Source organism: Crinia signifera, chromosome 1 (genome assembly GCF_055691185.1).
Source record: "Crinia signifera chromosome 1, ASM5569118v1, whole genome shotgun sequence".
Classification (NCBI taxonomy): Eukaryota; Metazoa; Chordata; class Amphibia; order Anura; family Myobatrachidae; genus Crinia; species Crinia signifera.
The window spans coordinates 2049150-2074927 of record NC_139217.1 but is presented as its reverse complement, the minus strand read 5'-3'; the positions used below and the strand labels follow the sequence as shown (position 1 = coordinate 2074927).

Sequence of the window (25778 nt, the reverse complement as noted above, 5' to 3'; positions counted from 1 at the left end):
ACAGAGCAGCGGCGTATGTCGGCATATGTCGGTGCTATACAGGGCGGCGGTGTATGTCGGCATATGTCGGTGCTATACAGGGCGGCGGTGTATGACGGCATATGTTGGTGCTGTACAGAGCAGCGGTGTATGTTGGCATATGTCGGTGCTATACAGGGCGGCGGTGTATGTCGGCATATGTCGGTGCTGTACAGAGCAGCGGCATATGTCGGTGCTGTACAGATACACAGTATTAATCCTCTCAGATGCTGCACAGAGCAATCACCTGGGAACTCCGGAACTGAGACGTGCATGCAGAGATGGGAGGCGGGAGAGACACTGTACATCTCCTTATATAGAGAGACATCCCCATGTGTGTATCCTGACTCCCTCCCTGGCAGTCATACTGTGAGCGTGTGTGAGAGCTGGGGGCGTAGGAGGAGAACCAGGAATTATCTCGCCCTATCCAGGGGCTGGCCATAACCATTATACCCCTGGCACTCCTCGCCCCTCTGTGAGTACACCATTCAGGACCAGGGACAGTTACATAGCAATGCGTGTGCCCTATACACACTTATTACATTAGGATTAAATAATACAGCTGTACCAGGCTTCTGTATAACTGTACAGCGGGGACACAGCATACATGGAGGGGGGTGGTATATGGTGCCCGATCCCGACTGACCGGACTCAGACAGGGGGCCGAGCTATGGGGGTCGTGGACCCCCACGAGGGAGAATAGCCGGGGGTTTGTCTGTGTAGGGAACCCAGACAGGAGAGAGGGGCCTGCTCACAGGCAGGGGCGGATCCAGGATAAAATGACAAGGGGGGCACCATGATAAAAGAGGGTTTAGGTGGGGGAGGGGCAGTGTTAGTGGTGCCAGTGTACATGCTAAGAGAGCGGCAGAGAGAGGGTGGGAATGGGATTAAAAATAGGCCCTGGCATTTAAAGTACGCAGGCCCACCATGGCGACAAAAGTGAAGGATGCAGTTGTGCGCGCCGAAGGCGCGCTCCGGAAAAAGGGGTGTGGTCACTCAACAAGGGGCATGTCCATGAGTGTAGTGTACAACACTATATACAACTTCTACGCATTATGCAACAAAATACTAGACCCCACTATACTTGCCCCTACACATGATGCCAAATGGAATGAGCCAAAATTCACATAATGCCACACGGATTGAGCCAAAATTCCCATAATGCCACACGGATTGAGCCAAAATTCACATAATGCCACACGGATTGAGCCAGAATTCACATAATGCCACACAGATTAAGCCAAAATTCCCAATACGCTTCATAAACAGGGACATTGTCCACCAAAGGCGCGCATTAAACATTTACACCATAATGTCCATTACACGTTAAGTTACACGCCATTATGTCCATTATGTATTATGCCAAACACCATAATGCCTATTAAAAATTATGCTACGTAAGTGCTGCTTATCTACATGCTCATTGCCAAGGGTTCCATGCTCATTGCCAGAGGTTCCATGCTCGTTGCCATGTGGGATTACATGCTCATTGCCAAGGGAGAATACATGCTCGCGGTAAATGGGTGACAGCCGCCGCAAGGCAGAAGTGATAGCCACTGATAGTGGCAGAGCCTGGTTGTATTCAGAGCACTGCAGGTCCCGGCTATTTGAAATAATACCCCTTTCACACCAGAAAATGCATTCCCAGGTTGGCCCCTTTTACACCAGCCTAGTCCCTGCATTTTCTGGTGTGAGGGGGAGAGAAAACCACCCCTCCCCCTCTTTAACCAGTTATCTCATTTAACCGGCTATATCTTCGGAACCAACTGACCCATTTACATGAGACAAGTATTATATTGAAGAACTTTTGAGTGGGCTTTGAATGATTTTGGTCTAGTGAAACTGAAACGTTTGGTTCCAGAGTAATCTGCCCTCAAAGAACATGAACAGCCATGAAATTACATTTCAAAAATAAAAAAATTGGTTTACATGCAATATCTCTGGAACCGATTGACCGATATGGACGAGCCTGGTATCATCTTGAAGGCCCAGCGATTTGGAATTGAATGAGATCAACCACAAGCTTCTGTGATACCAGGGAGGGAACTGACAGCCGTCGGAACTAGGTGGGGGTCGGAATTGCCGGGTCCCATATTATCCTATGGGGAAAAAACGTTACAGCTTTGCCAGGCGATATCTTTGGTTCCCGGGGGGCTAGAGACACGGGGCTGAGCTCGTTGGAAAGCCCTGGTCCTCAGCTACAAAATATATAAAATGACAGGGGGGGCACGTGCCCAGGTGCCCCCCCCCTGAATCCGCCACTGCTCACAGGAGCTTACAATCTAGAGGGCGTGGTGGTGGAAGGACCTTATTCTGGTTTAATCGGACCCCCTCTGCTCTGATCTGTGAGCACAGGAGAAATCATTCAATGGCCCCCGACTACCGAATGATTTCTCCCTGGCCATGCGGAGATTCACGAGGGATAACGGCATGCGAGGTGGGGTGGCCGGCACTGCGGGCAGCGTCTGGTGAAGTTTGCAGCCTTGTGAGTCAACCAGAATAAAGTCCAGAATAAGAGCATGCTGGGAGCAGGGCTATTTCTACCATTAGACAACTTGGGATCTGGGATCTGGTGTCGCCACCGAGTCTGCCTATCACAATGCAGGATGTCTAGGAAGGAAGACACCCAGATAACAGCTGTGGACAGGGCCGCCACTAGAAAGGTTGGGGCCCGGGATTGACCTTCAGTCCCATCGGCACAGCGACCCCCCCCCTCCGCCCCACACACGTAAACACGAACCCCGTCTCCCCTACCCCCTAATTACCATTACAGACGGTCAGTAGCGCACACTGCACAGTGCAACCTGCAGAGCGCCGAGCCCCTCTGTATCCTAGGCTCGGCGCTCTGCAGGCGGCACTGTGTATTGTGCATGCCTGGCTGGGGGGCCGCTGGGTGGGGGTGCAGGGGGTGGCGTCAAAGGCCGGAGCTCGGGACAGCTGTACCCACGGCACCCCCTGTCTGCAGCCCTGGCTGTGGTGCCAACTGAGGAAGTGGGTATTTGTGGCAGGGTGGGGGCAGTAGTGATGCTACAACATCCTTAGGGGTAAATGTACTAAGATGGGATGTTGCTATGGGCAACCAATCACATAGAAGGTGCTAATAAATCAGAAGTAGAATCTGGAGGGTTACCCATAGCAACATCCCATCTCAGTAAAGGTACCGCATATATGTACTAAGCAGCACTCTCCATCCTTACAGATATAATAAGGTGATTATCGTGTACTCTGCAGGAATCCCGGGTGTTACTATTCCACCCCCCTAAATAACTTCTTTGTGACTCAGAATGATGAGGCTTCAGGCCCATATAACACTATGGGTGACATTCTATGGGATGAGAATATTAGACTTTTGTCCGTTTTTTTGCAAAAACGGCCGAAATCGCATGTTTTTCCATTTTCGCATATTTAATGAGCTGCGAAAATGTGAAAAAAGTGCGATTTTGGCCAACAAGTTGGACACACTGGAAATGCGATGGCTGCTTTTCGCAGCACATCGCATCCAGATGTTTTCACATGAAAAAGTATACAAATCGCATATTTAATGGTATGCGATTTGTATAAAGTGTGTCGGTACTTGTGAGTTATCTGGGCGTCCGATTTTTTGATTGTATGCCTTAAGTTAAGGCATACAATCAGATGCGATGCGATGCGATATCGCATCGCATCGCATCGCATCGCATGCGATCATCGGATGCGATGACCCGATTTTTCCATAGGAATCAATGTTAAAATGATTCCTATGGAAAAAGGGGTCCTTTTCATACCCCTACTATCCAAGTGGGCATGGAGTTGGATATAAACCTGTGGCGAGCGTAGCGAGCCACCGAGCCCGAAGCGTGGCGAGCGAAGCGAGCCCCGCGAGGGGACGGTATTCCGTGTCCCCTCGCGGGGCTCGCTACGCTCGCCACGCTTCGGGCTCGGTGGCTCGCTACGCTCGCCACAGGTTTATATCCAACTCCATGCCCACTTGGATAGTAGGGGTATGAAAAGGACCCTTTTTCCCATTGAATTCCATGTTAAAATGGACTCAGTCCATTTTAACATTGATTCCTATGGAAAAATCGGGTCATCGCATCGCATCGCATCGCATCCGATGGTCGCATGCGATGCGATGCGATGTCCCGATCCGACCCGATTTACAAATTGGACGCCCGGATAACTCACAAGTACCAGTGTGTCTATAATTCGCCCAAAAATCAGACCAGGTTCTGATGGGCGAATTAGCCAGAACCCTGCACAGATCGCAATGATCTGTGCAGGGTTCTGGTGTAAAAATAAGTTTAAACAGTTAAAAAAAAAAAAAAACGAGCGCGGGGTCCCCCGCCAGAGCATAACCAGCCCCGGGCTCAATGAGCCGGTGCTGGTGACATAAAATCAGGGTCCCCGACAAATAGGGGTCCCCTTGATTTAATGAAACCAGCACCAGGCTCAAGGTCCGGCGCTGGTTCCCAAAATACGGGGGACAAAATGACTAGGGGTCCCCTGTATTTTAAGAACCAGCACCAGACCCAACCAGCCAGCATGGTAATGCCACAGCCGGGGGGCACTTATTATATAAGGTCCCGCGGCCAAAGCATTATCCCCTTGGCTGGTCAGCATGGGCAGGGGTCCTGGGGAAGTGGGGACCCCCCCAATGAAGGGGTCCCCCCCCTCCAGGACTTACCAGCCCATGCTGAAAGTCCGGGGCTGTCCCCGATGCCCCTGGGCGGTGGGCATCGGGCTGATGAAAAGTGTAAAAAAAGAATAAAAACTATTGTCTTATACTGTAGAACTATGAGTCCCAGCAAGCCTACCCCGCATGCTGGGACTTGGAGAACCACAAGTCCCAGCATGCGGGGCATTAAAGGGCCCGCTGGCACTTGTAGTTCTACAGTACAAAAAATAGTTAAATAAAACACACTGACACCCTGAAAAATAAAAGTTTAATACACACATAACACACACATACTGATACTTACCTACCTTGAGCCCGTAGGTCGGTCCCTATACCGCCAGGTGTCACATGCAGCAGTACGGGCAGTGGCCGCCAGGTGTCTCATGTAGCAGTACGGGCTGTGGCCGCCAGGTGTCTCATGTAGCAGTACGGGCTGTGGCCGCCAGGTGTCACATGCAGCAGTACGGGCAGTGGCCGCCAGGTGTCTCATGCAGCAGTACGGGCAGTGCCCGCCAGGTGTCTCATGCAGCAGTACGGGCTGTGGCCGCCAGGTGTCTCATGCAGCAGTACGGGCAGTGGCCGCCAGGTGTCACATGCAGCAGTGCCGGCTGTGGCCGCCAGGTGTCTCATGCAGCAGTACGGGCAGTGGCCGCCAGGTGTCTCATGTAGCAGTACAGGCTGTGGCCGCCAGGTGTCTCATGTAGCAGTACGGGCTGTGGCCGCCTGGTGTGTCATGTAGCAGTACAGGCTGTGGCCGCCAGGTGTCTCATGCAGCAGTACGGGCAGTGCCCGCCAGGTGTCTCATGCAGCAGTACGGGCTGTGGCCGCCAGGTGTCTCATGCAGCAGTACGGGCAGTGGCCGCCAGGTGTCACATGCAGCAGTTCGGACAGTGGCCGCCAGGTGTCTCATGCAGCAGTACGGGCTGTGGCCGCCAGGTGTCTCATGCAGCAGTACGGGCTGTGGCCGCCAGGTGTCTCATGCAGCAGTACGGGCAGTGGCCGCCAGGTGTCACATGCAGCAGTACGGGCTGTGGCCGCCAGGTGTGTCATGTAGCAGTGCGGGCAGTGGCCGCCTGGTGTGTCATGTAGCAGTACAGGCTGTGACCGCCAGGTGTCGCTGTTCTCCCTCCTCCGTTCCCGCTCGGGGCCGCGTCCCTAGTAACAGCCGCAGCTGAGGCGGGAGAGAGAGAGGCTGAGCCGGGCTACGGGGAGCGGAGGGCGCAGGCGCTGTGGGGACGATTGTCAGCCGGACACAGGCATGGAGGACACGGCTGGGAGCAGAGAGTCTCCGGGGGAGGCGGAGAACCGGCCGGGGGTGAGATACCGAGTATATGTGTGTATATATATATATAGCGCCGTGTATACCGCCAGTGCGTCCTGTCACCCCTGTATACCGCCGTGTATACCGCCAGTGCGTCCTGTCACCCCTGTATACCGCCGTGTGTATATCACTGTGCGTCCTGTCACCCTGTATACCGCCGTGTGTATATCACTGTGTGTCCTGTCACCCCTGTATACCGCCGTGTGTATATCACTGTGTCCTGTCACCCCTGTATACCGCCGTGTGTATATCACTGTGTGTCCTGTCACCCTGTATACCGCCGTGTGTATATCACTGTGTCCTGTCACCCCTGTATACCGCCGTGTGTATATCACTGTGTGTCCTGTCACCCTGTATACCGCCGTGTGTATATCACTGTGTGTCCTGTCACCCCTGTATACCGCCGTGTGTATATCACTGTGTGTCCTGTCACCCCTGTATACCGCCGTGTGTATATCACTGTGTCCTGTCACCCCTGTATACCGCCGTGTGTATATCACTGTGTGTCCTGTCACCCCTGTATACCGCCGTGTGTATATCACTGTGTGTCCTGTCACCCCTGTATACCGCCGTGTGTATATCACTGTGTGTCCTGTCACCCCTGTATACCGCCGTGTGTATATCACTGTGTGTCCTGTCACCCTGTATACCGCCGTGTGTATATCACTGTGTGTCCTGTCACCCCTGTATACCGCCGTGTGTATATCACTGTGTGTCCTGTCACCCCTGTATACCGCCGTGTGTATATCACTGTGTGTCCTGTCACCCCTGTATACCGCCGTGTGTATATCACTGTGTGTCCTGTCACCCCTGTATACCGCCGTGTGTATATCACTGTGTCCTGTCACCCCTGTATACCGCCGTGTGTATATCACTGTGTGTCCTGTCACCCCTGTATACCGCCGTGTGTATATCACTGTGTCCTGTCACCCCTGTATACCGCCGTGTGTATATCACTGTGCGTCCTGTCACCCCTGTATACCGCCGTGTGTATATCACTGTGTCCTGTCACCCCTGTATACCGCCGTGTGTATATCACTGTGTGTCCTGTCACCCCTGTATACCGCCGTGTGTATATCACTGTGTCCTGTCACCCCTGTATACCGCCGTGTGTATATCACTGTGCGTCCTGTCACCCCTGTATACCGCCGTGTGTATATCACTGTGTCCTGTCACCCCTGTATACCGCCGTGTGTATATCACTGTGCGTCCTGTCACCCCTGTATACCGCCGTGTGTATATCACTGTGCGTCCTGTCACCCCTGTATACCGCCGTGTGTATATCACTGTGTCCTGTCACCCCTGTATACCGCCGTGTGTATATCACTGTGCGTCCTGTCACCCCTGTATACCGCCGTGTGTATATCACTGTGCGTCCTGTCACCCCTGTATACCGCCGTGTGTATATCACTGTGTCCTGTCACCCCTGTATACCGCCGTGTGTATATCACTGTGTCCTGTCACCCCTGTATACCGCCGTGTATATATCACTGTGTGTCCTGTCACCCCTGTATACCGCCGTGTGTATATCACTGTGCGTCCTGTCACCCCTGTATACCGCCGTGTATATATCACTGTGTCCTGTCACCCCTGTATACCGCCGTGTGTATATCACTGTGTGTCCTGTCACCCCTGTATACCGCCGTGTGTATATCATTGTGTGTCCCGTCACCCCTGTATACCGCCGTGTGTATATCACTGTGCGTCCTGTCACCCCTGTATACCGCCGTGTGTATATCACTGTGTGTCCTGTCACCCCTGTATACCGCCGTGTGTATATCACTGTGTCCTGTCACCCCTGTATACCGCCGTGTGTATATCATTGTGTGTCCCGTCACCCCTGTATACCGCCGTGTGTATATCACTGTGCGTCCTGTCACCCTGTATACCGCAGTGTGTATATCACTGTGCGTCCTGTCACCCCTGTATACCGCCGTGTGTATATCACTGTGTCCTGTCACCCCTGTATACCGCCGTGTGTATATCACTGTGTCCTGTCATCCCTGTATACCGCCGGGTGTATATCACTGTGTGTCCTGTCACCCCTGTATACCGCCGTGTGTATATCACTGTGTCCTGTCACCCCTGTATACCGCCGTGTGTATATCACTGTGTGTCCTGTCACCCCTGTATACCGCCGTGTATATATCACTGTGTGTCCTGTCACCCCTGTATACCGCCGTGTGTATATCACTGTGTGTCCTGTCACCCCTGTATACCGCCGTGTGTATATCACTGTGTCCTGTCACCCCTGTATACCGCCGTGTGTATATCACTGTGTCCTGTCACCCCTGTATACCGCCGTGTGTATATCACTGTGCGTCCTGTCACCCCTGTATACCGCCGTGTGTATATCACTGTGTGTCCTGTCACCCCTGTATACCGCCGTGTGTATATCACTGTGTGTCCTGTCACCCCTGTATACCGCCGTGTGTATATCACTGTGCGTCCTGTCACCCCTGTATACCGCCGTGTGTATATCACTGTGTCCTGTCACCCCTGTATACCGCCGTGTGTATATCACTGTGCGTCCTGTCACCCCTGTATACCGCCGTGTGTATATCACTGTGTCCTGTCACCCCTGTATACCGCCGTGTGTATATCACTGTGTGTCCTGTCACCCCTGTATACCGCCGTGTGTATATCACTGTGTCCTGTCACCCCTGTATACCGCCGTGTGTATATCACTGTGTCCTGTCACCCCTGTATACCGCCGTGTGTATATCACTGTGTGTCCTGTCACCCCTGTATACCGCCGTGTGTATATCACTGTGCGTCCTGTCACCCCTGTATACCGCCGTGTGTATATCACTGTGTGTCCTGTCACCCCTGTATACCGCCGTGTATATATCACTGTGCGTGCTGTCACCCCTGTATACCGCCGTGTGTATATCACTGTGTGTCCTGTCACCCCTGTATACCGCCGTGTGTATATCACTGTGCGTCCTGTCACCCCTGTATACCGCCGTGTGTATATCACTGTGTCCTGTCACCCTGTATACCGCCGTGTGTATATCACTGTGTGTCCTGTCACCCCTGTATACCGCCGTGTGTATATCACTGTGCGTCCTGTCACCCCTGTATACCGCCGTGTGTATATCACTGTGTCCTGTCACCCCTGTATACCGCCGTGTGTATATCACTGTGTCCTGTCACCCCTGTATACCGCCGTGTGTATATCACTGTGTGTCCTGTCACCCCTGTATACCGCCGTGTGTATATCACTGTGTCCTGTCACCCCTGTATACCGCCGTGTGTATATCACTGTGTGTCCTGTCACCCCTGTATACCGCCGTGTGTATATCACTGTGTGTCCTGTCACCCCTGTATACCGCCGTGTGTATATCACTGTGTGTCACCCCTGTATACCGCCGTGTGTATATCACTGTGCGTCCTGTCACCCCTGTATACATCACTGTGCGTCCTGTCACCCCTGTATACCGCCGTGTGTATATCACTGTGTGTCCTGTCACCCCTGTATACCGCCGTGTGTATATCACTGTGTGTCCTGTCACCCTGTATACCGCCGTGTGTATATCACTGTGTGTCCTGTCACCCCTGTATACCGCCGTGTGTATATCACTGTGTGTCCTGTCACCCCTGTATACCGCCGTGTGTATATCACTGTGCGTCCTGTCACCCCTGTATACCGCCGTGTGTATATCACTGTGTCCTGTCACCCTGTATACCGCCGTGTGTATATCACTGTGTGTCCTGTCACCCTGTATACCGCCGTGTATATATCACTGTGCGTGCTGTCACCCCTGTATACCGCCGTGTGTATATCACTGTGTGTCCTGTCACCCCTGTATACCGCCGTGTGTATATCACTGTGCGTCCTGTCACCCCTGTATACCGCCGTGTGTATATCACTGTGTCCTGTCACCCTGTATACCGCCGTGTGTATATCACTGTGTGTCCTGTCACCCCTGTATACCGCCGTGTGTATATCACTGTGCGTCCTGTCACCCCTGTATACCGCCGTGTGTATATCACTGTGTCCTGTCACCCCTGTATACCGCCGTGTGTATATCACTGTGTCCTGTCACCCCTGTATACCGCCGTGTGTATATCACTGTGTGTCCTGTCACCCCTGTATACCGCCGTGTGTATATCACTGTGTCCTGTCACCCCTGTATACCGCCGTGTGTATATCACTGTGTGTCCTGTCACCCCTGTATACCGCCGTGTGTATATCACTGTGTGTCCTGTCACCCCTGTATACCGCCGTGTGTATATCACTGTGTGTCACCCCTGTATACCGCCGTGTGTATATCACTGTGCGTCCTGTCACCCCTGTATACCGCCGTGTATATATCACTGTGCGTCCTGTCACCCCTGTATACCGCCGTGTGTATATCACTGTGTGTCCTGTCACCCCTGTATACCGCCGTGTGTATATCACTGTGTGTCCTGTCACCCTGTATACCGCCGTGTGTATATCACTGTGTGTCCTGTCACCCCTGTATACCGCCGTGTGTATATCACTGTGTGTCCTGTCACCCCTGTATACCGCCGTGTGTATATCACTGTGCGTCCTGTCACCCCTGTATACCGCCGTGTGTATATCACTGTGTCCTGTCACCCTGTATACCGCCGTGTGTATATCACTGTGTCCTGTCACCCTGTATACCGCCGTGTGTATATCACTGTGTCCTGTCACCCCTGTATACCGCCGTGTGTATATCACTGTGTCCTGTCACCCCTGTATACCGCCGTGTGTATATCACTGTGTGTCCTGTCACCCTGTATACCGCCGTGTGTATATCACTGTGTGTCCTGTCACCCCTGTATACCGCCGTGTGTATATCACTGTGTCCTGTCACCCCTGTATACCGCCGTGTGTATATCACTGTGTGTCCTGTCACCCCTGTATACCGCCGTGTGTATATCACTGTGTCCTGTCACCCCTGTATACCGCCGTGTGTATATCACTGTGTGTCCTGTCACCCCTGTATACCGCCGTGTGTATATCACTGTGCGTCCTGTCACCCCTGTATACCGACGTGTGTATATCACTCTGCGTCCTGTCACCCCTGTATACCGCCGTGTGTATATCACTGTGTGTCCTGTCACCCCTGTATACCGCCGTGTGTATATCACTGTGTGTCCTGTCACCCCTGTATACCGCCGTGTGTATATCACTCTGCGTCCTGTCACCCCTGTATACCGCCGTGTGTATATCACTGTGTGTCCTGTCACCCCTGTATACCGCCGTGTGTATATCACTGTGTGTCCTGTCACCCCTGTATACCGCCGTGTGTATATCACTGTGTGTCCTGTCACCCCTGTATACCGCCGTGTGTATATCACTGTGTGTCCTGTCACCCCTGTATACCGCCGTGTGTATATCACTGTGTGTCCTGTCACCCCTGTATACCGCCGTGTGTATATCACTGTGCGTCCTGTCACCCCTGTATACCGCCGTGTGTATATCACTGTGCGTCCTGTCACCCCTGTATACCGCCGTGTGTATATCACTGTGCGTCCTGTCACCCCTGTATACCGCCGTGTGTATATCACTGTGCGTCCTGTCACCCCTGTATACCGCCGTGTGTATATCACTGTGCGTCCTGTCACCCCTGTATACCGCCGTGTGTATATCACTGTGTGTCCTGTCACCCCTGTATACCGCCGTGTGTATATCACTGTGTCCTGTCACCCCTGTATACCGCCGTGTGTATATCACTGTGTGTCCTGTCACCCCTGTATACCGCCGGGTGTATATCACTGTGTCCTGTCACCCCTGTATACCGCCGTGTGTATATCACTGTGTGTCCTGTCACCCCTGTATACCGCCGTGTGTATATCACTGTGCGTCCTGTCACCCCTGTATACCGCCGTGTGTATATCACTGTGCGTCCTGTCACCCCTGTATACCGCCGTGTGTATATCACTGTGCGTCCTGTCACCCCTGTATACCGCCGTGTGTATATCACTGTGCGTCCTGTCACCCCTGTATACCGCCGTGTGTATATCACTGTGCGTCCTGTCACCCCTGTATACCGCCGTGTGTATATCACTGTGCGTCCTGTCACCCCTGTATACCGCCGTGTGTATATCACTGTGTGTCCTGTCACCCCTGTATACCGCCGTGTGTATATCACTGTGTGTCCTGTCACCCCTGTATACCGCCGTGTGTATATCACTGTGTGTCCTGTCACCCCTGTATACCGCCGGGTGTATATCACTGTGTCCTGTCACCCCTGTATACCGCCGTGTGTATATCACTGTGTGTCCTGTCACCCCTGTATACCGCCGTGTGTATATCACTGTGCGTCCTGTCACCCCTGTATACCGCCGTGTGTATATCACTGTGCGTCCTGTCACCCCTGTATACCGCCGTGTGTATATCACTGTGCGTCCTGTCACCCCTGTATACCGCCGTGTGTATATCACTGTGCGTCCTGTCACCCCTGTATACCGCCGTGTGTATATCACTGTGCGTCCTGTCACCCCTGTATACCGCCGTGTGTATATCACTGTGTGTCCTGTCACCCCTGTATACCGCCGTGTGTATATCACTGTGCGTCCTGTCACCCCTGTATACCGCCGTGTGTATATCACTGTGTCCTGTCACCCCTGTATACCGCCGTGTGTATATCACTGTGCGTCCTGTCACCCCTGTATACCGCCGTGTGTATATCACTGTGTCCTGTCACCCCTGTATACCGCCGTGTGTATATCACTGTGTGTCCTGTCACCCCTGTATACCGCCGTGTGTATATCACTGTGTCCTGTCACCCCTGTATACCGCCGTGTGTATATCACTGTGTGTCCTGTCACCCCTGTATACCGCCGTGTGTATATCACTGTGTGTCCTGTCACCCCTGTATACCGCCGTGTGTATATCACTGTGTCCTGTCACTCCTGTATACCGCAGTGTGTATATCACTGTGTCCTGTCACCCCTGTATACCGCCGTGTGTATATCACTGTGTCCTGTCACCCCTGTATACCGCCGTGTGTATATCACTGTGCGTCCTGTCACCCCTGTATACCGCCGTGTGTATATCACTGTGCGTCCTGTCACCCCTGTATACCGCCGTGTGTATATCACTGTGCGTCCTGTCACCCCTGTATACCGCCGTGTGTATATCACTGTGCGTCCTGTCACCCCTGTATACCGACGTGTGTATATCACTGTGTGTCCTGTCACCCCTGTATACCGCCGTGTGTATATCACTGTGTGTCCTGTCACCCCTGTATACCGCCGTGTGTATATCACTGTGTGTCCTGTCACCCCTGTATACCGCCGTGTGTATATCACTGTGTGTCCTGTCACCCCTGTATACCGCCGTGTGTATATCACTGTGTCCTGTCACCCCTGTATACCGCAGTGTGTATATCACTGTGTGTCCTGTCACCCCTGTATACTGCAGTGTGTATATCACTGTGTGTCCTGTCACCCCTGTATACCGCCGTGTGTATATCACTGTGTGTCCTGTCACCCCTGTATACCGCCGTGTGTATATCACTGTGTGTCCTGTCACCCCTGTATACCGCGTGTGTATATCACTGTGTCCTGTCACCCCTGTATACCGCCGTGTGTATATCACTGTGTGTCCTGTCACCCCTGTATACCGCCGTGTGTATATCACTGTGTGTCCTGTCACCCCTGTATACCGCCGTGTGTATATCACTGTGTCCTGTCACCCCTGTATACCGCCGTGTGTATATCACTGTGTGTCCTGTCACCCCTGTATACCGCCGTGTGTATATCACTGTGTGTCCTGTCACCCCTGTATACCGCCGTGTGTATATCACTGTGTGTCCTGTCACCCCTGTATACCGCCGTGTGTATATCACTGTGTGTCCTGTCACCCCTGTATACCGCCGTGTGTATATCACTGTGTGTCCTGTCACCCCTTTATACCGCCGTGTGTATATCACTGTGTGTCCTGTCACCCCTGTATACCGCCGTGTGTATATCACTGTGTGTCCTGTCACCCTGTGTACCGCCGTGTGTATATCACTGTGTCCTGTCACCCCTGTATACCGCCGTGTGTATATCACTGTGTCCTGTCACCCCTGTATACCGCCGTGTGTATATCACTGTGTGTCCTGTCACCCCTGTATACCGCCGTGTGTATATCACTGTGTCCTGTCACCCCTGTATACCGCCGTGTGTATATCACTGTGTGTCCTGTCACCCCTGTATACCGCCGCGTGTATATCACTGTGTCCTGTCACCCCTGTATATCACTGTGTGTCCTGTCACCCCTGTATACCGCCGTGTGTATATCACTGTGTCCTGTCACCCCTGTATACCGCCGTGTGTATATCACTGTGTGTCCTGTCACCCCTGTATACCGCCGCGTGTATATCACTGTGTCCTGTCACCCCTGTATACCACTGTGTGTCCTGTCACCCCTGTATACCGCCGTGTGTACCGTCTGCGCGTCCTCTTACCCTTGTATACCGCCGCGTGTAACGTCTGTGCGTCCACTTACCCCTGTATACCGCCGGCTGTGTGTAATATTCACTAAGCCTAACCCCAGATCGCCCCCCCCATATGTCACTGGACCTCACCCCGGAGCTTGCGGAGCGACCCATGTCACTGGGCCTCACCCCAGAGCATGCGGAGCGCCCCATGTCACTGAGCCTCACCCCGGAGCTTGCGGAGCGCCCCATGTCACTTGGCCTCTCCCCGTTAAGTCGATATGGGGTTTTTCTATTTGCTGGAATCCAACGTGATGACAGGGGGTATTTCATGCCTTACCATCTACTAGGGCGCGGTGGGAGAACCAAATAGTGCCTGAAACTTGACGATCGGACGCGGTGCTACGTTTCAGTGCCTATGTCGACTGTTGAAATCCGGATAAAAAAAAAGTGTAAAATTTTGGCTGCCAACCTAACCCAGTCTATCCAATTACCCATACCCATGTGTACGGGTGTGAGTATATACAGGGTCCTCTGGCATTACCTGTGCTGTGTGCACAATACAGTCATCACTGATTAATTCCCAGGTGATTCCTTGTTTTCTGTTGCCTCGTGATTATCTGCTACTTGCAGGCGGGTCCATGTGTTCCCCCAGCGACCGTTTGTTCCACATAGTTATCACTGTGTCCTCCCATATCCCCGCTACATTCCCTGTCTGTATATTTATAGCCGTTTACATGCAATTATCCCTGTGTCCTCCCATATCCCCGCTACATTCCCTGTCTGTATATTTATAGCCGTTTACATGCAATTATCCCTGTGTCCTCCCATATCCCCGCTACATTCCCTGTCTGTATATTTATAGCTGGTTACATGCAATTATCCCTGTGTCCTCCCATATCCCTGCTACATTCCCTGTCTATGTATATTTATAGCCGGTGACAGGCAATTATCCCTGTGTCCTCCCATATCCCCGCTACATTCCCTGTCTATGTATATTTATAGCCGGTTACATGCAATTATCCCTGTGTCCTCCCATATCCCCGCTACATTCGATGCCTGTATATTTATAGCCGGTTACATGCAATTATCCCTGTGTTCTCCCATATCCCCAGTACATTCCCTGTCTATGTATATTTATAGCCGGTTACATGCAATTATCCCTGTGTCCTCCCATATCCCTGCTACATTCCCTGTCTATGTATATTTATAGCCGGTTACATGCAATTATCCCTGTGTCCTCCCATATCCCTGCTACATTCCCTGTCTATGTATATTTATAGCCGGTTACATGCAATTATCCCTGTGTCCTCCCATATCCCTGCTACATTCCCTGTCTATGTATATTTATAGCCGGTTACATGCAATTATCCCTGTGTCCTCCCATATCCCCGCTACATTCCTTCTCTATGTATATTTATAGCCGGTTACATGCAATTATCCCTGTGTCCTCCCATATCCCCGCTACATTCCCTGTCTATGTATATTTATAGCCAGTTACATGCAATTATCCCTGTGTCCTCCCATATCCCCGCTACATTCCCTGTCTATGTATATTTATAGCCGGTGACATGCAATTATCCCTGTGTCCTCCCATATCCCCGCTACATTCCCTGTCTATGTAGTGTTCCCGCTAGGCTGTTTTAACGGGGCGCTGCGCCCTGCCCGATTTCTAAAGGGCAAAATGCGCCCTGCCCATCTCGCAGCGCCCCGCTAAAACAGCCTCACGGGGAAGCCCAGCGTCGCCGTTGACGGCGATGCCTGGCGCTTCCCCGGCAGCACAGTGTATTCTGAGGGGCTGGGCCCGCCCCCTTTGATGACTCTGGCGGCCGGGCTTGCCCCCTTTGATGACAATGGCGGCCCAAGCACGCCTCTTTCATTACGGCGGTGGCCCGGGCATGCCCCTTTCATGACGTTGCGGCCCGGGCACGCCCCTTTCATGACGTCGCGGCCCGAGCACGCCCCCAGCTGTGACGTCGGTGTGCCCGCTCCGCCCCCCCAGCGCCCTGCCCGGTGTCACTCCTAGAGTGAACACTACTATGTATATTTATAGCCGGTTACATGCAATTATCCCTGTGTTCTCCCATATTTCCAGTACATTCCCTGTCTATGTATATTTATAGCCGGTTACATGCAATTATCCCTGTGTTCTCCCATATCCCCAGTACATTCCCTGTCTATGTATATTTATAGCCGGTTACATGCAATTATCCCTGTGTCCTCCCATATCCCCGCTACATTCCCTGTCTATGTATATTTATAGCCGGTTACATGCAATTATCCCTGTGTTCTCCCACATCCCCAGTACATTCCCTGTCTATGTATATTTATAGCCGGTTACATGCAATTATCCCTGTGTCCTCCCATATCCCCGCTACATTCCCTGTCTATGTATATTTATAGCCGGTTACATGCAATTATCCCTGTATCCTTCCATATCCCCACCGCATTCCCTGTCTATGTATATTTATAGCCGGTTACATGCAATTATCCCTGTGTTCTCCCATATCCCCAGTACATTCCCTGTCTATGTGTATTTATAGCCGGTTACATGCAATTATCCCTGTGTCCTCCCATATCCCCGCTACATTCCCTGTCTATGTATATATATAGCCGGTTACATGCAATTATCCCTGTGTCCTCCCATATATCCGCTACATTCCCTGTCTATGTATATTTATAGCCGGTGACATGCAATTATCCCTGTGTCCTCCCATATCCCCGCTACATTCCCTGTCTATGTATATTTATAGCTGGTGACATGCAATTATCCCTGTGTCCTCCCATAGGCTCGGGCACCCCGCTACTGGCGTTGTGGGCTCGGGCACCCCGCTACTGGCACTGTGGGCTCGGGCACCCCGCTACTGGCATTGTGGGCTCGGGCACCCCGCTACTGGCGTTGTGGGCTCGGACACCCCGTTACTGGCGTTGTGGGCTCAAGCACCCTGCTACTGGCGTTGTGGGCTCGGGCACCCCGCTACTGGCACTGTGGGCTCGGGCACCCCGCTACTGGCGTTGTGGGCTCGGGCACCCCGCTACTGGCGTTGTGGGCTCGGGCACCCCGCTACTGGCGTTGTGGGCTCGGGCACCCCGCTACTGGCGTTGTGGGCTCGGGCACCCCGCTACTGGCGTTGTGGGCTCGGGCACCCCGCTACTGGTGTTGTGGGCTCGGGCACCCCGCTACTGGCGTTGTGGGCTCGGGCACCCCGCTACTGGCGCTGTGGGCTCGGGCACCCCGCTACTGGCGCTGTGGGCTCGGGCACCTTGCTACTGGCGTTGTGGGCTCGGGCACCCCGCTACTGGCGTTGTGGGCTCGGACACCCCGCTACTGGCGTTGTGGGCTCGGGCACCCCGCTACTGGCGTTGTGGGCTCGGGCACCCCGCTACTGGCGTTGTGGGCTCGGGCACCCCGCTACTGGCTTTTTCACCTTGGGCTGGTTCTGATAAATAACCTTGTGTCATTCAGACTGCAGAGTCCTGGTACCAGCTTCTGCCAGAGGAAGATGCCAGTGTCATGCCCACACTGAGTGAGACGCATATGGAGCATACAGATTTTCCCAGCATAGAGGAAGGAACGCTGCAGTCGGTGACCGGACCGGGGACAGCCGCGTCTGATGGGCGGACGCATTCTCTACGCCTGGGTAGGTGATCACCTGATAATATGTATGGTACATCCCATGTGTTCTGCACCTTGTAGTGACCTCTCCCATTGTGTTCACATGACAGATATGCAGGACAGCCGCCTGTCCCCCTGCCTCCCGCTACTGACCTCCGCCTCCACCCCAGGACACAAGTTTTTTGAAGACACTCTATTCCAGCAGACGGAGACTGACTTTGCCCCTCTAAGGTACAACGACCACCTCCTGTAAAGTGTCACGTCCTGACTTTCCATCGCTGTGATAAGGTGTACACTAGCCGTCTCACTGTCCTATAAGGTGTACACTATAGCTGCCTCACCCTCCTATAATAAGGTGTACACTATAGCCGTCTCACTGTCCTATAAGGTGTACACTATAGCTGCCTCACCCTCCTATAATAATGTGTACGCTATAGCCGTCTCACTGTCCTATAAGGTGTACACTATAGCCGTCTCACCGTCCTATAATTAGGTGTACGCTATAGCCGTCTCACCCTCCTATAATAATGTGTACGCTATAGCCGTATCACCGTCCTATAATAAGGTGTACACTATAGCCGTCTCACCCTCCTATAATAAGGTGTACATTATAGCTGCCTCACCCTCCTATAATAAGGTGTACGCTATAGCCGTCTCACCCTCCTATAATAAGGTGTACACTATAGCTGCCTCACCCTCCTATAATAAGGTGTACGCTATAGCCGTCTCACCCTCCTATAATAAGGTGTACACTATAGCCGTCTCACCCTCCTATAATAATGTGTACACTATAGCCGTCTCACCCTCCTATAATAATGTGTACACTATAGCCGTCTCACTGTCCTATAATAATGTGTACACTATAGCCGTATTACCCTCCTATAATAAGGTGTACACTATAGCCGTATTACCCTCCTATAATGTGTACACTATAGTCGTCTCACCGTCCTATAATAATGTGTACACTATAGCCGTCTCACCCTCCTATAATAATGTGTACGCTATAGCCGTCTCACCCTCCTATAATAATGTGTACGCTATAGCCGTCTCACCCTCCTATAATAAGGTGTACACTAGCCGTCTCACTGTCCTATAAGGTGTACACTATAGCTGCCTCACCCTCCTATAATAAGGTGTACACTAGCCATCTCACTGTCCTATAAGGTGTACACTATAGCCGTCTCACCCTCCTATAATAAGGTGTACGCTATAGCTGCCTCACCGTCCTATAATAAGGTGTACACTAGCCGTCTCACTGTCCTATAATGTGTACACTATAGCCGTCTCACCCTCCTATAATAAGGTGTACGCTATAGCCGTCTCACTGTCCTATAAGGTGTACACTATAACCGTCTCACCCTCCTATAATAAGGTGTACACTATAGCTGCCTCACCCTCCTATAATAAGGTGTACACTATAGCCGTCTCACCCTCCTATAATACGGTGTACACTATAGCCGTCTCACCCTCCTATAATAATGTGTACGCTATAGCCGTATTACCCTCCTATAATAAGGTGTACACTATAGCCGTCTTACTGTCCTATAATGTGTACACTATAGCTGCCTCACCCTCCTATAATAAGGTGTACACTATAGCCGTCTCACCCTCCTATAATAAGGTGTACGCTATAGCTGCCTCACCGTCCTATAATAAGGTGTACACTAGCCGTCTCACTGTCCTATAATGTGTACACTATAGCCGTCTCACCCTCCTATAATAAGGTGTACGCTATAGCCGTCTCACTGTCCTATAAGGTGTACACTATAGCCGTCTCACCCTCCTATAATAAGGTGTACACTATAGCCGTCTCACCCTCCTATAATAAGGTGTACACTATAACCGTCTCACCCTCCTATAATAAGGTGTACACTATAGCCGTCTCACTGTCCTATAATGTGTACACTATAGCTGCCTCACCCTCCTATAATAAGGTGTACGCTATAGCCGTCTCACTGTCCTATAAGGTGTACACTATAGCCGTCTCACCGTCCTATAATAAGGTGTACGCTATAGCCGTCTCACTGTCCTATAAGGTGTACACTATAGCCATCTCACCCTCCTATAATAAGGTGTACACTATAGCCGTCTCACCCTCCTATACCAAAGGTGTACACTATAGCCGTCTCACCCTCCTATAATAAGGTGTACACTATAGCCGCCTCACCGTCCTATAATAATGTGTACGCTATAGCTGCCTCACCCTCCTATAATAAGGTGTACACTATAGCCGCCTCACCGTCCTATAATAATGTGTACGCTATAGCTGCCTCACCCTCCTATAATAAGGTGTACACTATAGCCGCCTCACCGTCCTATAATAATGTGTACGCTATAGCTGCCTCACCCTCCTATAATAAGGTGTACGCTATAGCCGTCTCACCCTCCTATAATAAGGGGTACGCTATAGCCATCTCACCCTCCTATAATAAGGTGTACACTATAGCCGTCTCACCCTCCTATAATAATGTGTACACTATAGCCGCCTCACCCTCCTATAATAAGGTGTACACTATAGCTGCCTCACCCTCCTATAATAATGTGTACACTATAGCCGTCTCACCCTCCTATAATAAGGAGTACGCTATAGCCGTCTCACCGTCCTATAATAAGGTGTACACTATAGCTGCCTCACCCTCCTATAATAATGTGTACGCTATAGCCGTCTCACCCTCCTATAATAATGTGTATGCTATATCCGTCTCACCGTCCTATAATAAGGTGTACCCTATAGCCGTCTCACCCTCCTATAATAATGTGTACACTATAGCCGTCTCACCCTCCTATAATAATGTGTACGCTATAGCCGTCTCACCCTCCTATAATAATGTGTACACTATAGCCGTCTCACCCTCCTATAATAATGTGTACACTATAGCCGTCTCACCCTCCTATAATAAGGTGTACACTATAGCCGTCTCACCCTCCTATAATAAGGAGTACGCTATAGCCGTCTCACCCTCCTATAATAAGGAGTACGCTATAGCCGTCTCACCCTCCTATAATAATGTGTACACTATAGCTGCCTCACCCTCCTATAATAATGTGTACGCTATAGCTGTCTCACCCTCCTATAATAAGGTGTACACTATAGCCGTCTCACCCTCCTATAATAAGGAGTACGCTATAGCCGTCTCACCCTCCTATAATAATGTGTACACTATAGCTGCCTCACCCTCTTATAATAATGTGTACACTATAGCCGTCTCACCCTCCTATAATAAGGTGTACGCTATAGCCGTCTCACCCTCCTATAATAAGGTGTACACTATAGCCGTCTCACCCTCCTATAATAATGTGTACACTATAGCCGTCTCACCCTCCTATAATAAGGTGTACACTATAGCCGTCTCACCCTCCTATAATAAGGTGTACACTATAGCCGTATTACCCTCCTATAATAAGGTGTACACTATAGCCGTCTCACCCTCCTATAATAAGGTGTACACTATAGCCGTATTACCCTCCTATAATAAGGTGTACACTATAGCCGTATTACCCTCCTATAATAAGGTGTACACTATAGCCGCCTCACCGTCCTATAATAAGGTGTACACTATAGCTGCCTCACCCTCCTATAATAAGGTGTACACTATAGCCGTCTCACCCTCCTATAATAATGTGTACACTATAGCCGTCTCACCCTCCTATAATAATGTGTACACTATAGCCGTCTCACCCGCCTATAATAAGGTGTACGCTATAGCTGCCTCACCGTCCTATAATAAGGTGTACACTATAGCCTTCTCTTGTTCTTACTGTGACAGCAATGCTGGCAATCTATAAGGTGACCCGATATTGTTCACTTTAATTCAATTAACAAAGTTTCTCTTTCGTCCATCCTGGTGACCCAGCTCTACCATGGGATGTAGGAGGGTCTGCAGGAGCCAGGCACCTATGCTGACTTCTTTGAGAGCAGGCTCCTCCCTTCTGCATCCCAGAGTTCCCCAGTTTGTTTTAGGTGCCCACCGGAGTGGGTGCTGTGCTGACTGCAGCCGTTTTGTGTAGAGTAGCTGGGTGGTTTTTATTTTATTAATTCACCAGTTAGTGCTGGTTTTCCAGTGTGTTACTTCTGCTAAAAGTTCACACATACTGAGAGCGCGGCAGAGGCTGACAGAAGCGCGTCCTGTCAGCGCTCTGAGAGGTTTCCTGGGCCCGGAGGTGTCCTGAACCGGCTCCCTGCTTAGTGGGGATCGTGGGGGAAGGCCCCCCGTGATGGCGGCCTCCATCTTAAGCTGTTTATAGGCTGAAATCCTGAAATCACAGGAGTCCAGCAGGAGGGGAGGCACTGGAGGTGAGGAGAAGCACTTGTGGGAGCGGCTAAAGGGGGAACAGGTGCTAATAAAGGCTTCCTTCCCCGCTGAAGCAGAGACTTGGTCTGTTCCTACTCTCTGTGCTGGTGCCAAGCAAGGGATTGGCATTACAGTGCAGTGAGAAGTTTCTCCTGGGCAGCGCTTTCCCCGCTGATCGCTGAGGATCATTGGCAGCAAGCAGACAGATTGTGCACCGTGTGTTATATCATGACAGACAGGTGTAGCGCTGCTGATCGGGGGGGGGGGGGGGAGCGCTGGCCATGTTAGTTATCTGCAAGTCTTGTGGTGTTAAAGTAACTGTTGAACAGGTGGATCAGGGGGATTTGTGCCCCTCATGTGAGTCTGTGCCCAGTGGGGCTCAAGCCCAGAGGCCTGAGCAAGCTGAACCTGCGTTGGGGAGGTCTATGGAGGCCTTGGTTAAGGCTCTAATTAGGCAGAGAGATGATGAAATCTCCTGACCGTCTCTGGGGGACCATTACCCCATCTCAGTGGGACCCAGCTGCAGGTCATGCAGGACACAGCACAGAGTGTGAGCAACTGGTAAAACCCCTGAGGTTCTTCTCCTAGACACCCCTTATCCACACCTCTTCTCCTAGACACCCCTTATCCACACCTCTTCTCCTAGACACCCCTTATCCACACCTCTTCTCCTAGACACCCCTTATCCACACCTCTTCTCCTAGACACCCCTTATCCACACCTCTTCTCCTAGACACCCCTTATCCACACCTCCCCTGTTGATTCTGAGGCTTTCGCACTGGTGGAGAAGCTCTGGTGTGCGGCAGAGTATGTATGTGCGGCTGGGGAAGAAGGCGTCAAAAGTGTCAGCCACATCTGTGTCAGCAAGGAGAGCTCTCTGGCTAAAAGCTTGGGAAGCAGACAGCGAATCAAAAAAGTCCCTTGAGGTGTTGGCCTTTAAGGGTGAACTGCTTTGGATCAGAACTGGAGTCCATTATAAAGCAAACAACGGGGGGGGGGGGGGGGGGGGCACTTTTCTTCCCACCACAGCATAATATTCAGTGTCCAAGTTTGGGGCCTTTAAGCCGTCCTTTCATTCTTCCTTTCTAGGGGGGGGGGGGGGGGCATCTAACAGAGGACGGGCAGGTAGAGGAAAGTTTCCAACCAGTAAGGGGAGGAGACCCCAATCCCGTTTCGGGGCCTTTGCCAAAAAGCACCCGTCCAAAAGCGAGAATAAGTCCTCTGCACGACTGGGCAGAGACTCTCCATTCTGGAGTCAGAGTGGGGGGTCGTCTCCTGGAGTTTCAGGACCAGTGGATCAACTCCTTCACGGACCCTTGGGTTCTTTCCATCATTTCACAGTGTTACAGGATAAATCTCAGGGCGTCTCCCCCAAAGAGGATTCTTCCAACACCTCTACCATGGGATGCTCTACTACGAAAAAGCTCTCTTGGGGTGGCATCATCCCCTCTCGAGAAGGGAGTGGTGCTCCCAGTACCTCAGGAAGAGAGAGAGAGAGGATTTTATTCAATCCTCTTTTTGGTCCCCAAACCAGGCGGGTCATTCAGACCCATTCTAAATGTGAAATCTTTAAATCAGCATCTTTGGGTGGACCGCTTTCGTATGGAGTCTCTCCGTTCTGTGCTGTGAAGCATAGAGTCGGGGGAATTTCAAGCATCAGTGGACATCCAGGATGCTAACCTACCTGTGCCTATCTTAAAGAAACATCAGTCCTTACTGAGATTCGCAATAAGGGAGACTCATCTCCAGTTTCAGGCTCTTGGCCTGGCCACAGCGCCAAGGGTATTTACGAAAGTGATGGCGGTCATGGCAGCGGCCTTCAGACTACAAGGGATAGTAATCATCCCGTACCTGGATGACCTCCTTTTCAAGGCGGAGTCGGCAGAGAAATTACAAGAACATCTGGACATTGCGACTCGGTGCTTCCAAGAACATGGGTGGTTGCTGAACCTCCCAAAGTCACATTTAACACCCACACAGAGACTTCAGTTTCTGGAGGTGATTTTGGACACACACCTTCACCGTGTGTTTCTCCCAGAATCCAAGGCAGTGGACATTCGTCAATTGGTTTTCATGATCTTACAGTCCTGAATCCTACGGTTTGGCATGGAGTGAAACTGCTAGGCAAGATGGTGGAAACCTTCAATACGTTGCAGTTTGCAATGTTCCCGTCCAGATTATTTCAGTGGAACATTCTCTCATGTTGGTCAGGAAACCCAAAGACCATGAAACAGGAAATGCTGTCACTGTCTCAAGAGACGAGGGATTCTTTAATCTGGTGGACAGACCTGGAGTCACTGCAACTGGGGCGGTCCCTCCGCTCGTGGGATTGGTTGGTTGTTACGACCGACGCCAGTCTCAGGGACTGGGGGGGCGATAGTCCTGCAGTTGAGGTTGCAGGGTCTGTGGTCCAAGGAGGAATCCAGACTGCCGATCAACATCTTGGAGCTCCGGGCGGTTTGGAAAACTTTTCTGCAGGTAGGGGATCTTCTGAGGGGATCCCCTGTCCACATACAGTCAATGCCACGGCTGTGGTTTACCTGAGTCATCAGGGCGGGACTCACAGCAGGTTGGCAATACAGGAAGTCTTGCGGATATTCAAGTGGGCAGAGGTGAACGTTCCTGCTCTGTCGGCTGTGTTCATTCCAGGGATCTGGAATGTCCAGGTGGATTTCCTCAGCAGGGAACAGCTGCTGGAAGGAGAGTGGGCACTTCATGAGGAAGTCTTTTAGGAGATAGTGGGGCTCCCAGAGGTCGACATGATGGCATCCAGGAACAACTGTCAGGTTCCAAGGTTCTGCTCTCGGACCAGGGATCCGAAGGCGTGGGCAGTGGATGCCATGACCGTTCCGTTGCCTTTCAACCTAGCCTACATGTTCCCCCTGTTCCCTATGATTCTGCGGGTCCTGAAGAGAGTGAGGACGCAGGAGGTACAAGTCATTCTGATTGCACCGGACTGGCCCAGGAGGTCATGGTGTTCAGACGTACTGAGGTTGTCGACGGAATCTTGGCGTCTACCTCTTCGGTCAAACAAGGACCGTTTGTACACCTGGACCTAGCTAGTCTAAATTTGACCGCCTGGATTTTGAATCCTCCCTACTAAGGAAGAAGGGGTTTTCGGAAGCGGTGATCCAGACCATGCTCAGGGCTCGCAAGCCTGTTTCAGGTTCACGTTACCATCGTGTCTGGAGGATCTGTATCAGGGGGTGTGAGCGTCAGAGGGTACACACCTCTAGGTTCACATTACCATCGTGTCTGGAAGATCTGTATCAGGGGGTGTGAGCGTCGGAGGGTACACACCTCTAGGTTCACATTACCATCGTGTCTGGAAGATCTGTATCAGGTGGTGTGAGCGTCAGAGGGTACACACCTCTAGGTTCACATTACCATTGTGTCTGGAGGATCTGTATCAGGTGGTGTGAGCGTCGGAGGGTACACACCTCTAGTTTCACATTACCATCGTGTCTGGAAGATCTATATCGGGTGGTGTGAGCGT

General features: G+C 51.7%; 1 protein-coding gene across 1 annotated transcript in view; it reads left to right on the top strand.

Annotated features, from left to right (window-relative positions):
- The first annotated feature begins 5792 nt into the window (after positions 1-5792).
- The window catches only part of ALMS1 (ALMS1 centrosome and basal body associated protein), a 140783-nt gene continuing 120797 nt past the window's right edge, over positions 5793-25778 (top strand). The window contains exons 1-3 of the mRNA XM_083159976.1: positions 5793-5987; positions 17841-18015; positions 18101-18221. Coding sequence (XP_083016102.1) covers positions 5931-5987; positions 17841-18015; positions 18101-18221 — 353 coding nt within the window. The 5' untranslated portion in view covers positions 5793-5930. The remainder of the gene's footprint in view (positions 5988-17840; positions 18016-18100; positions 18222-25778) is intronic.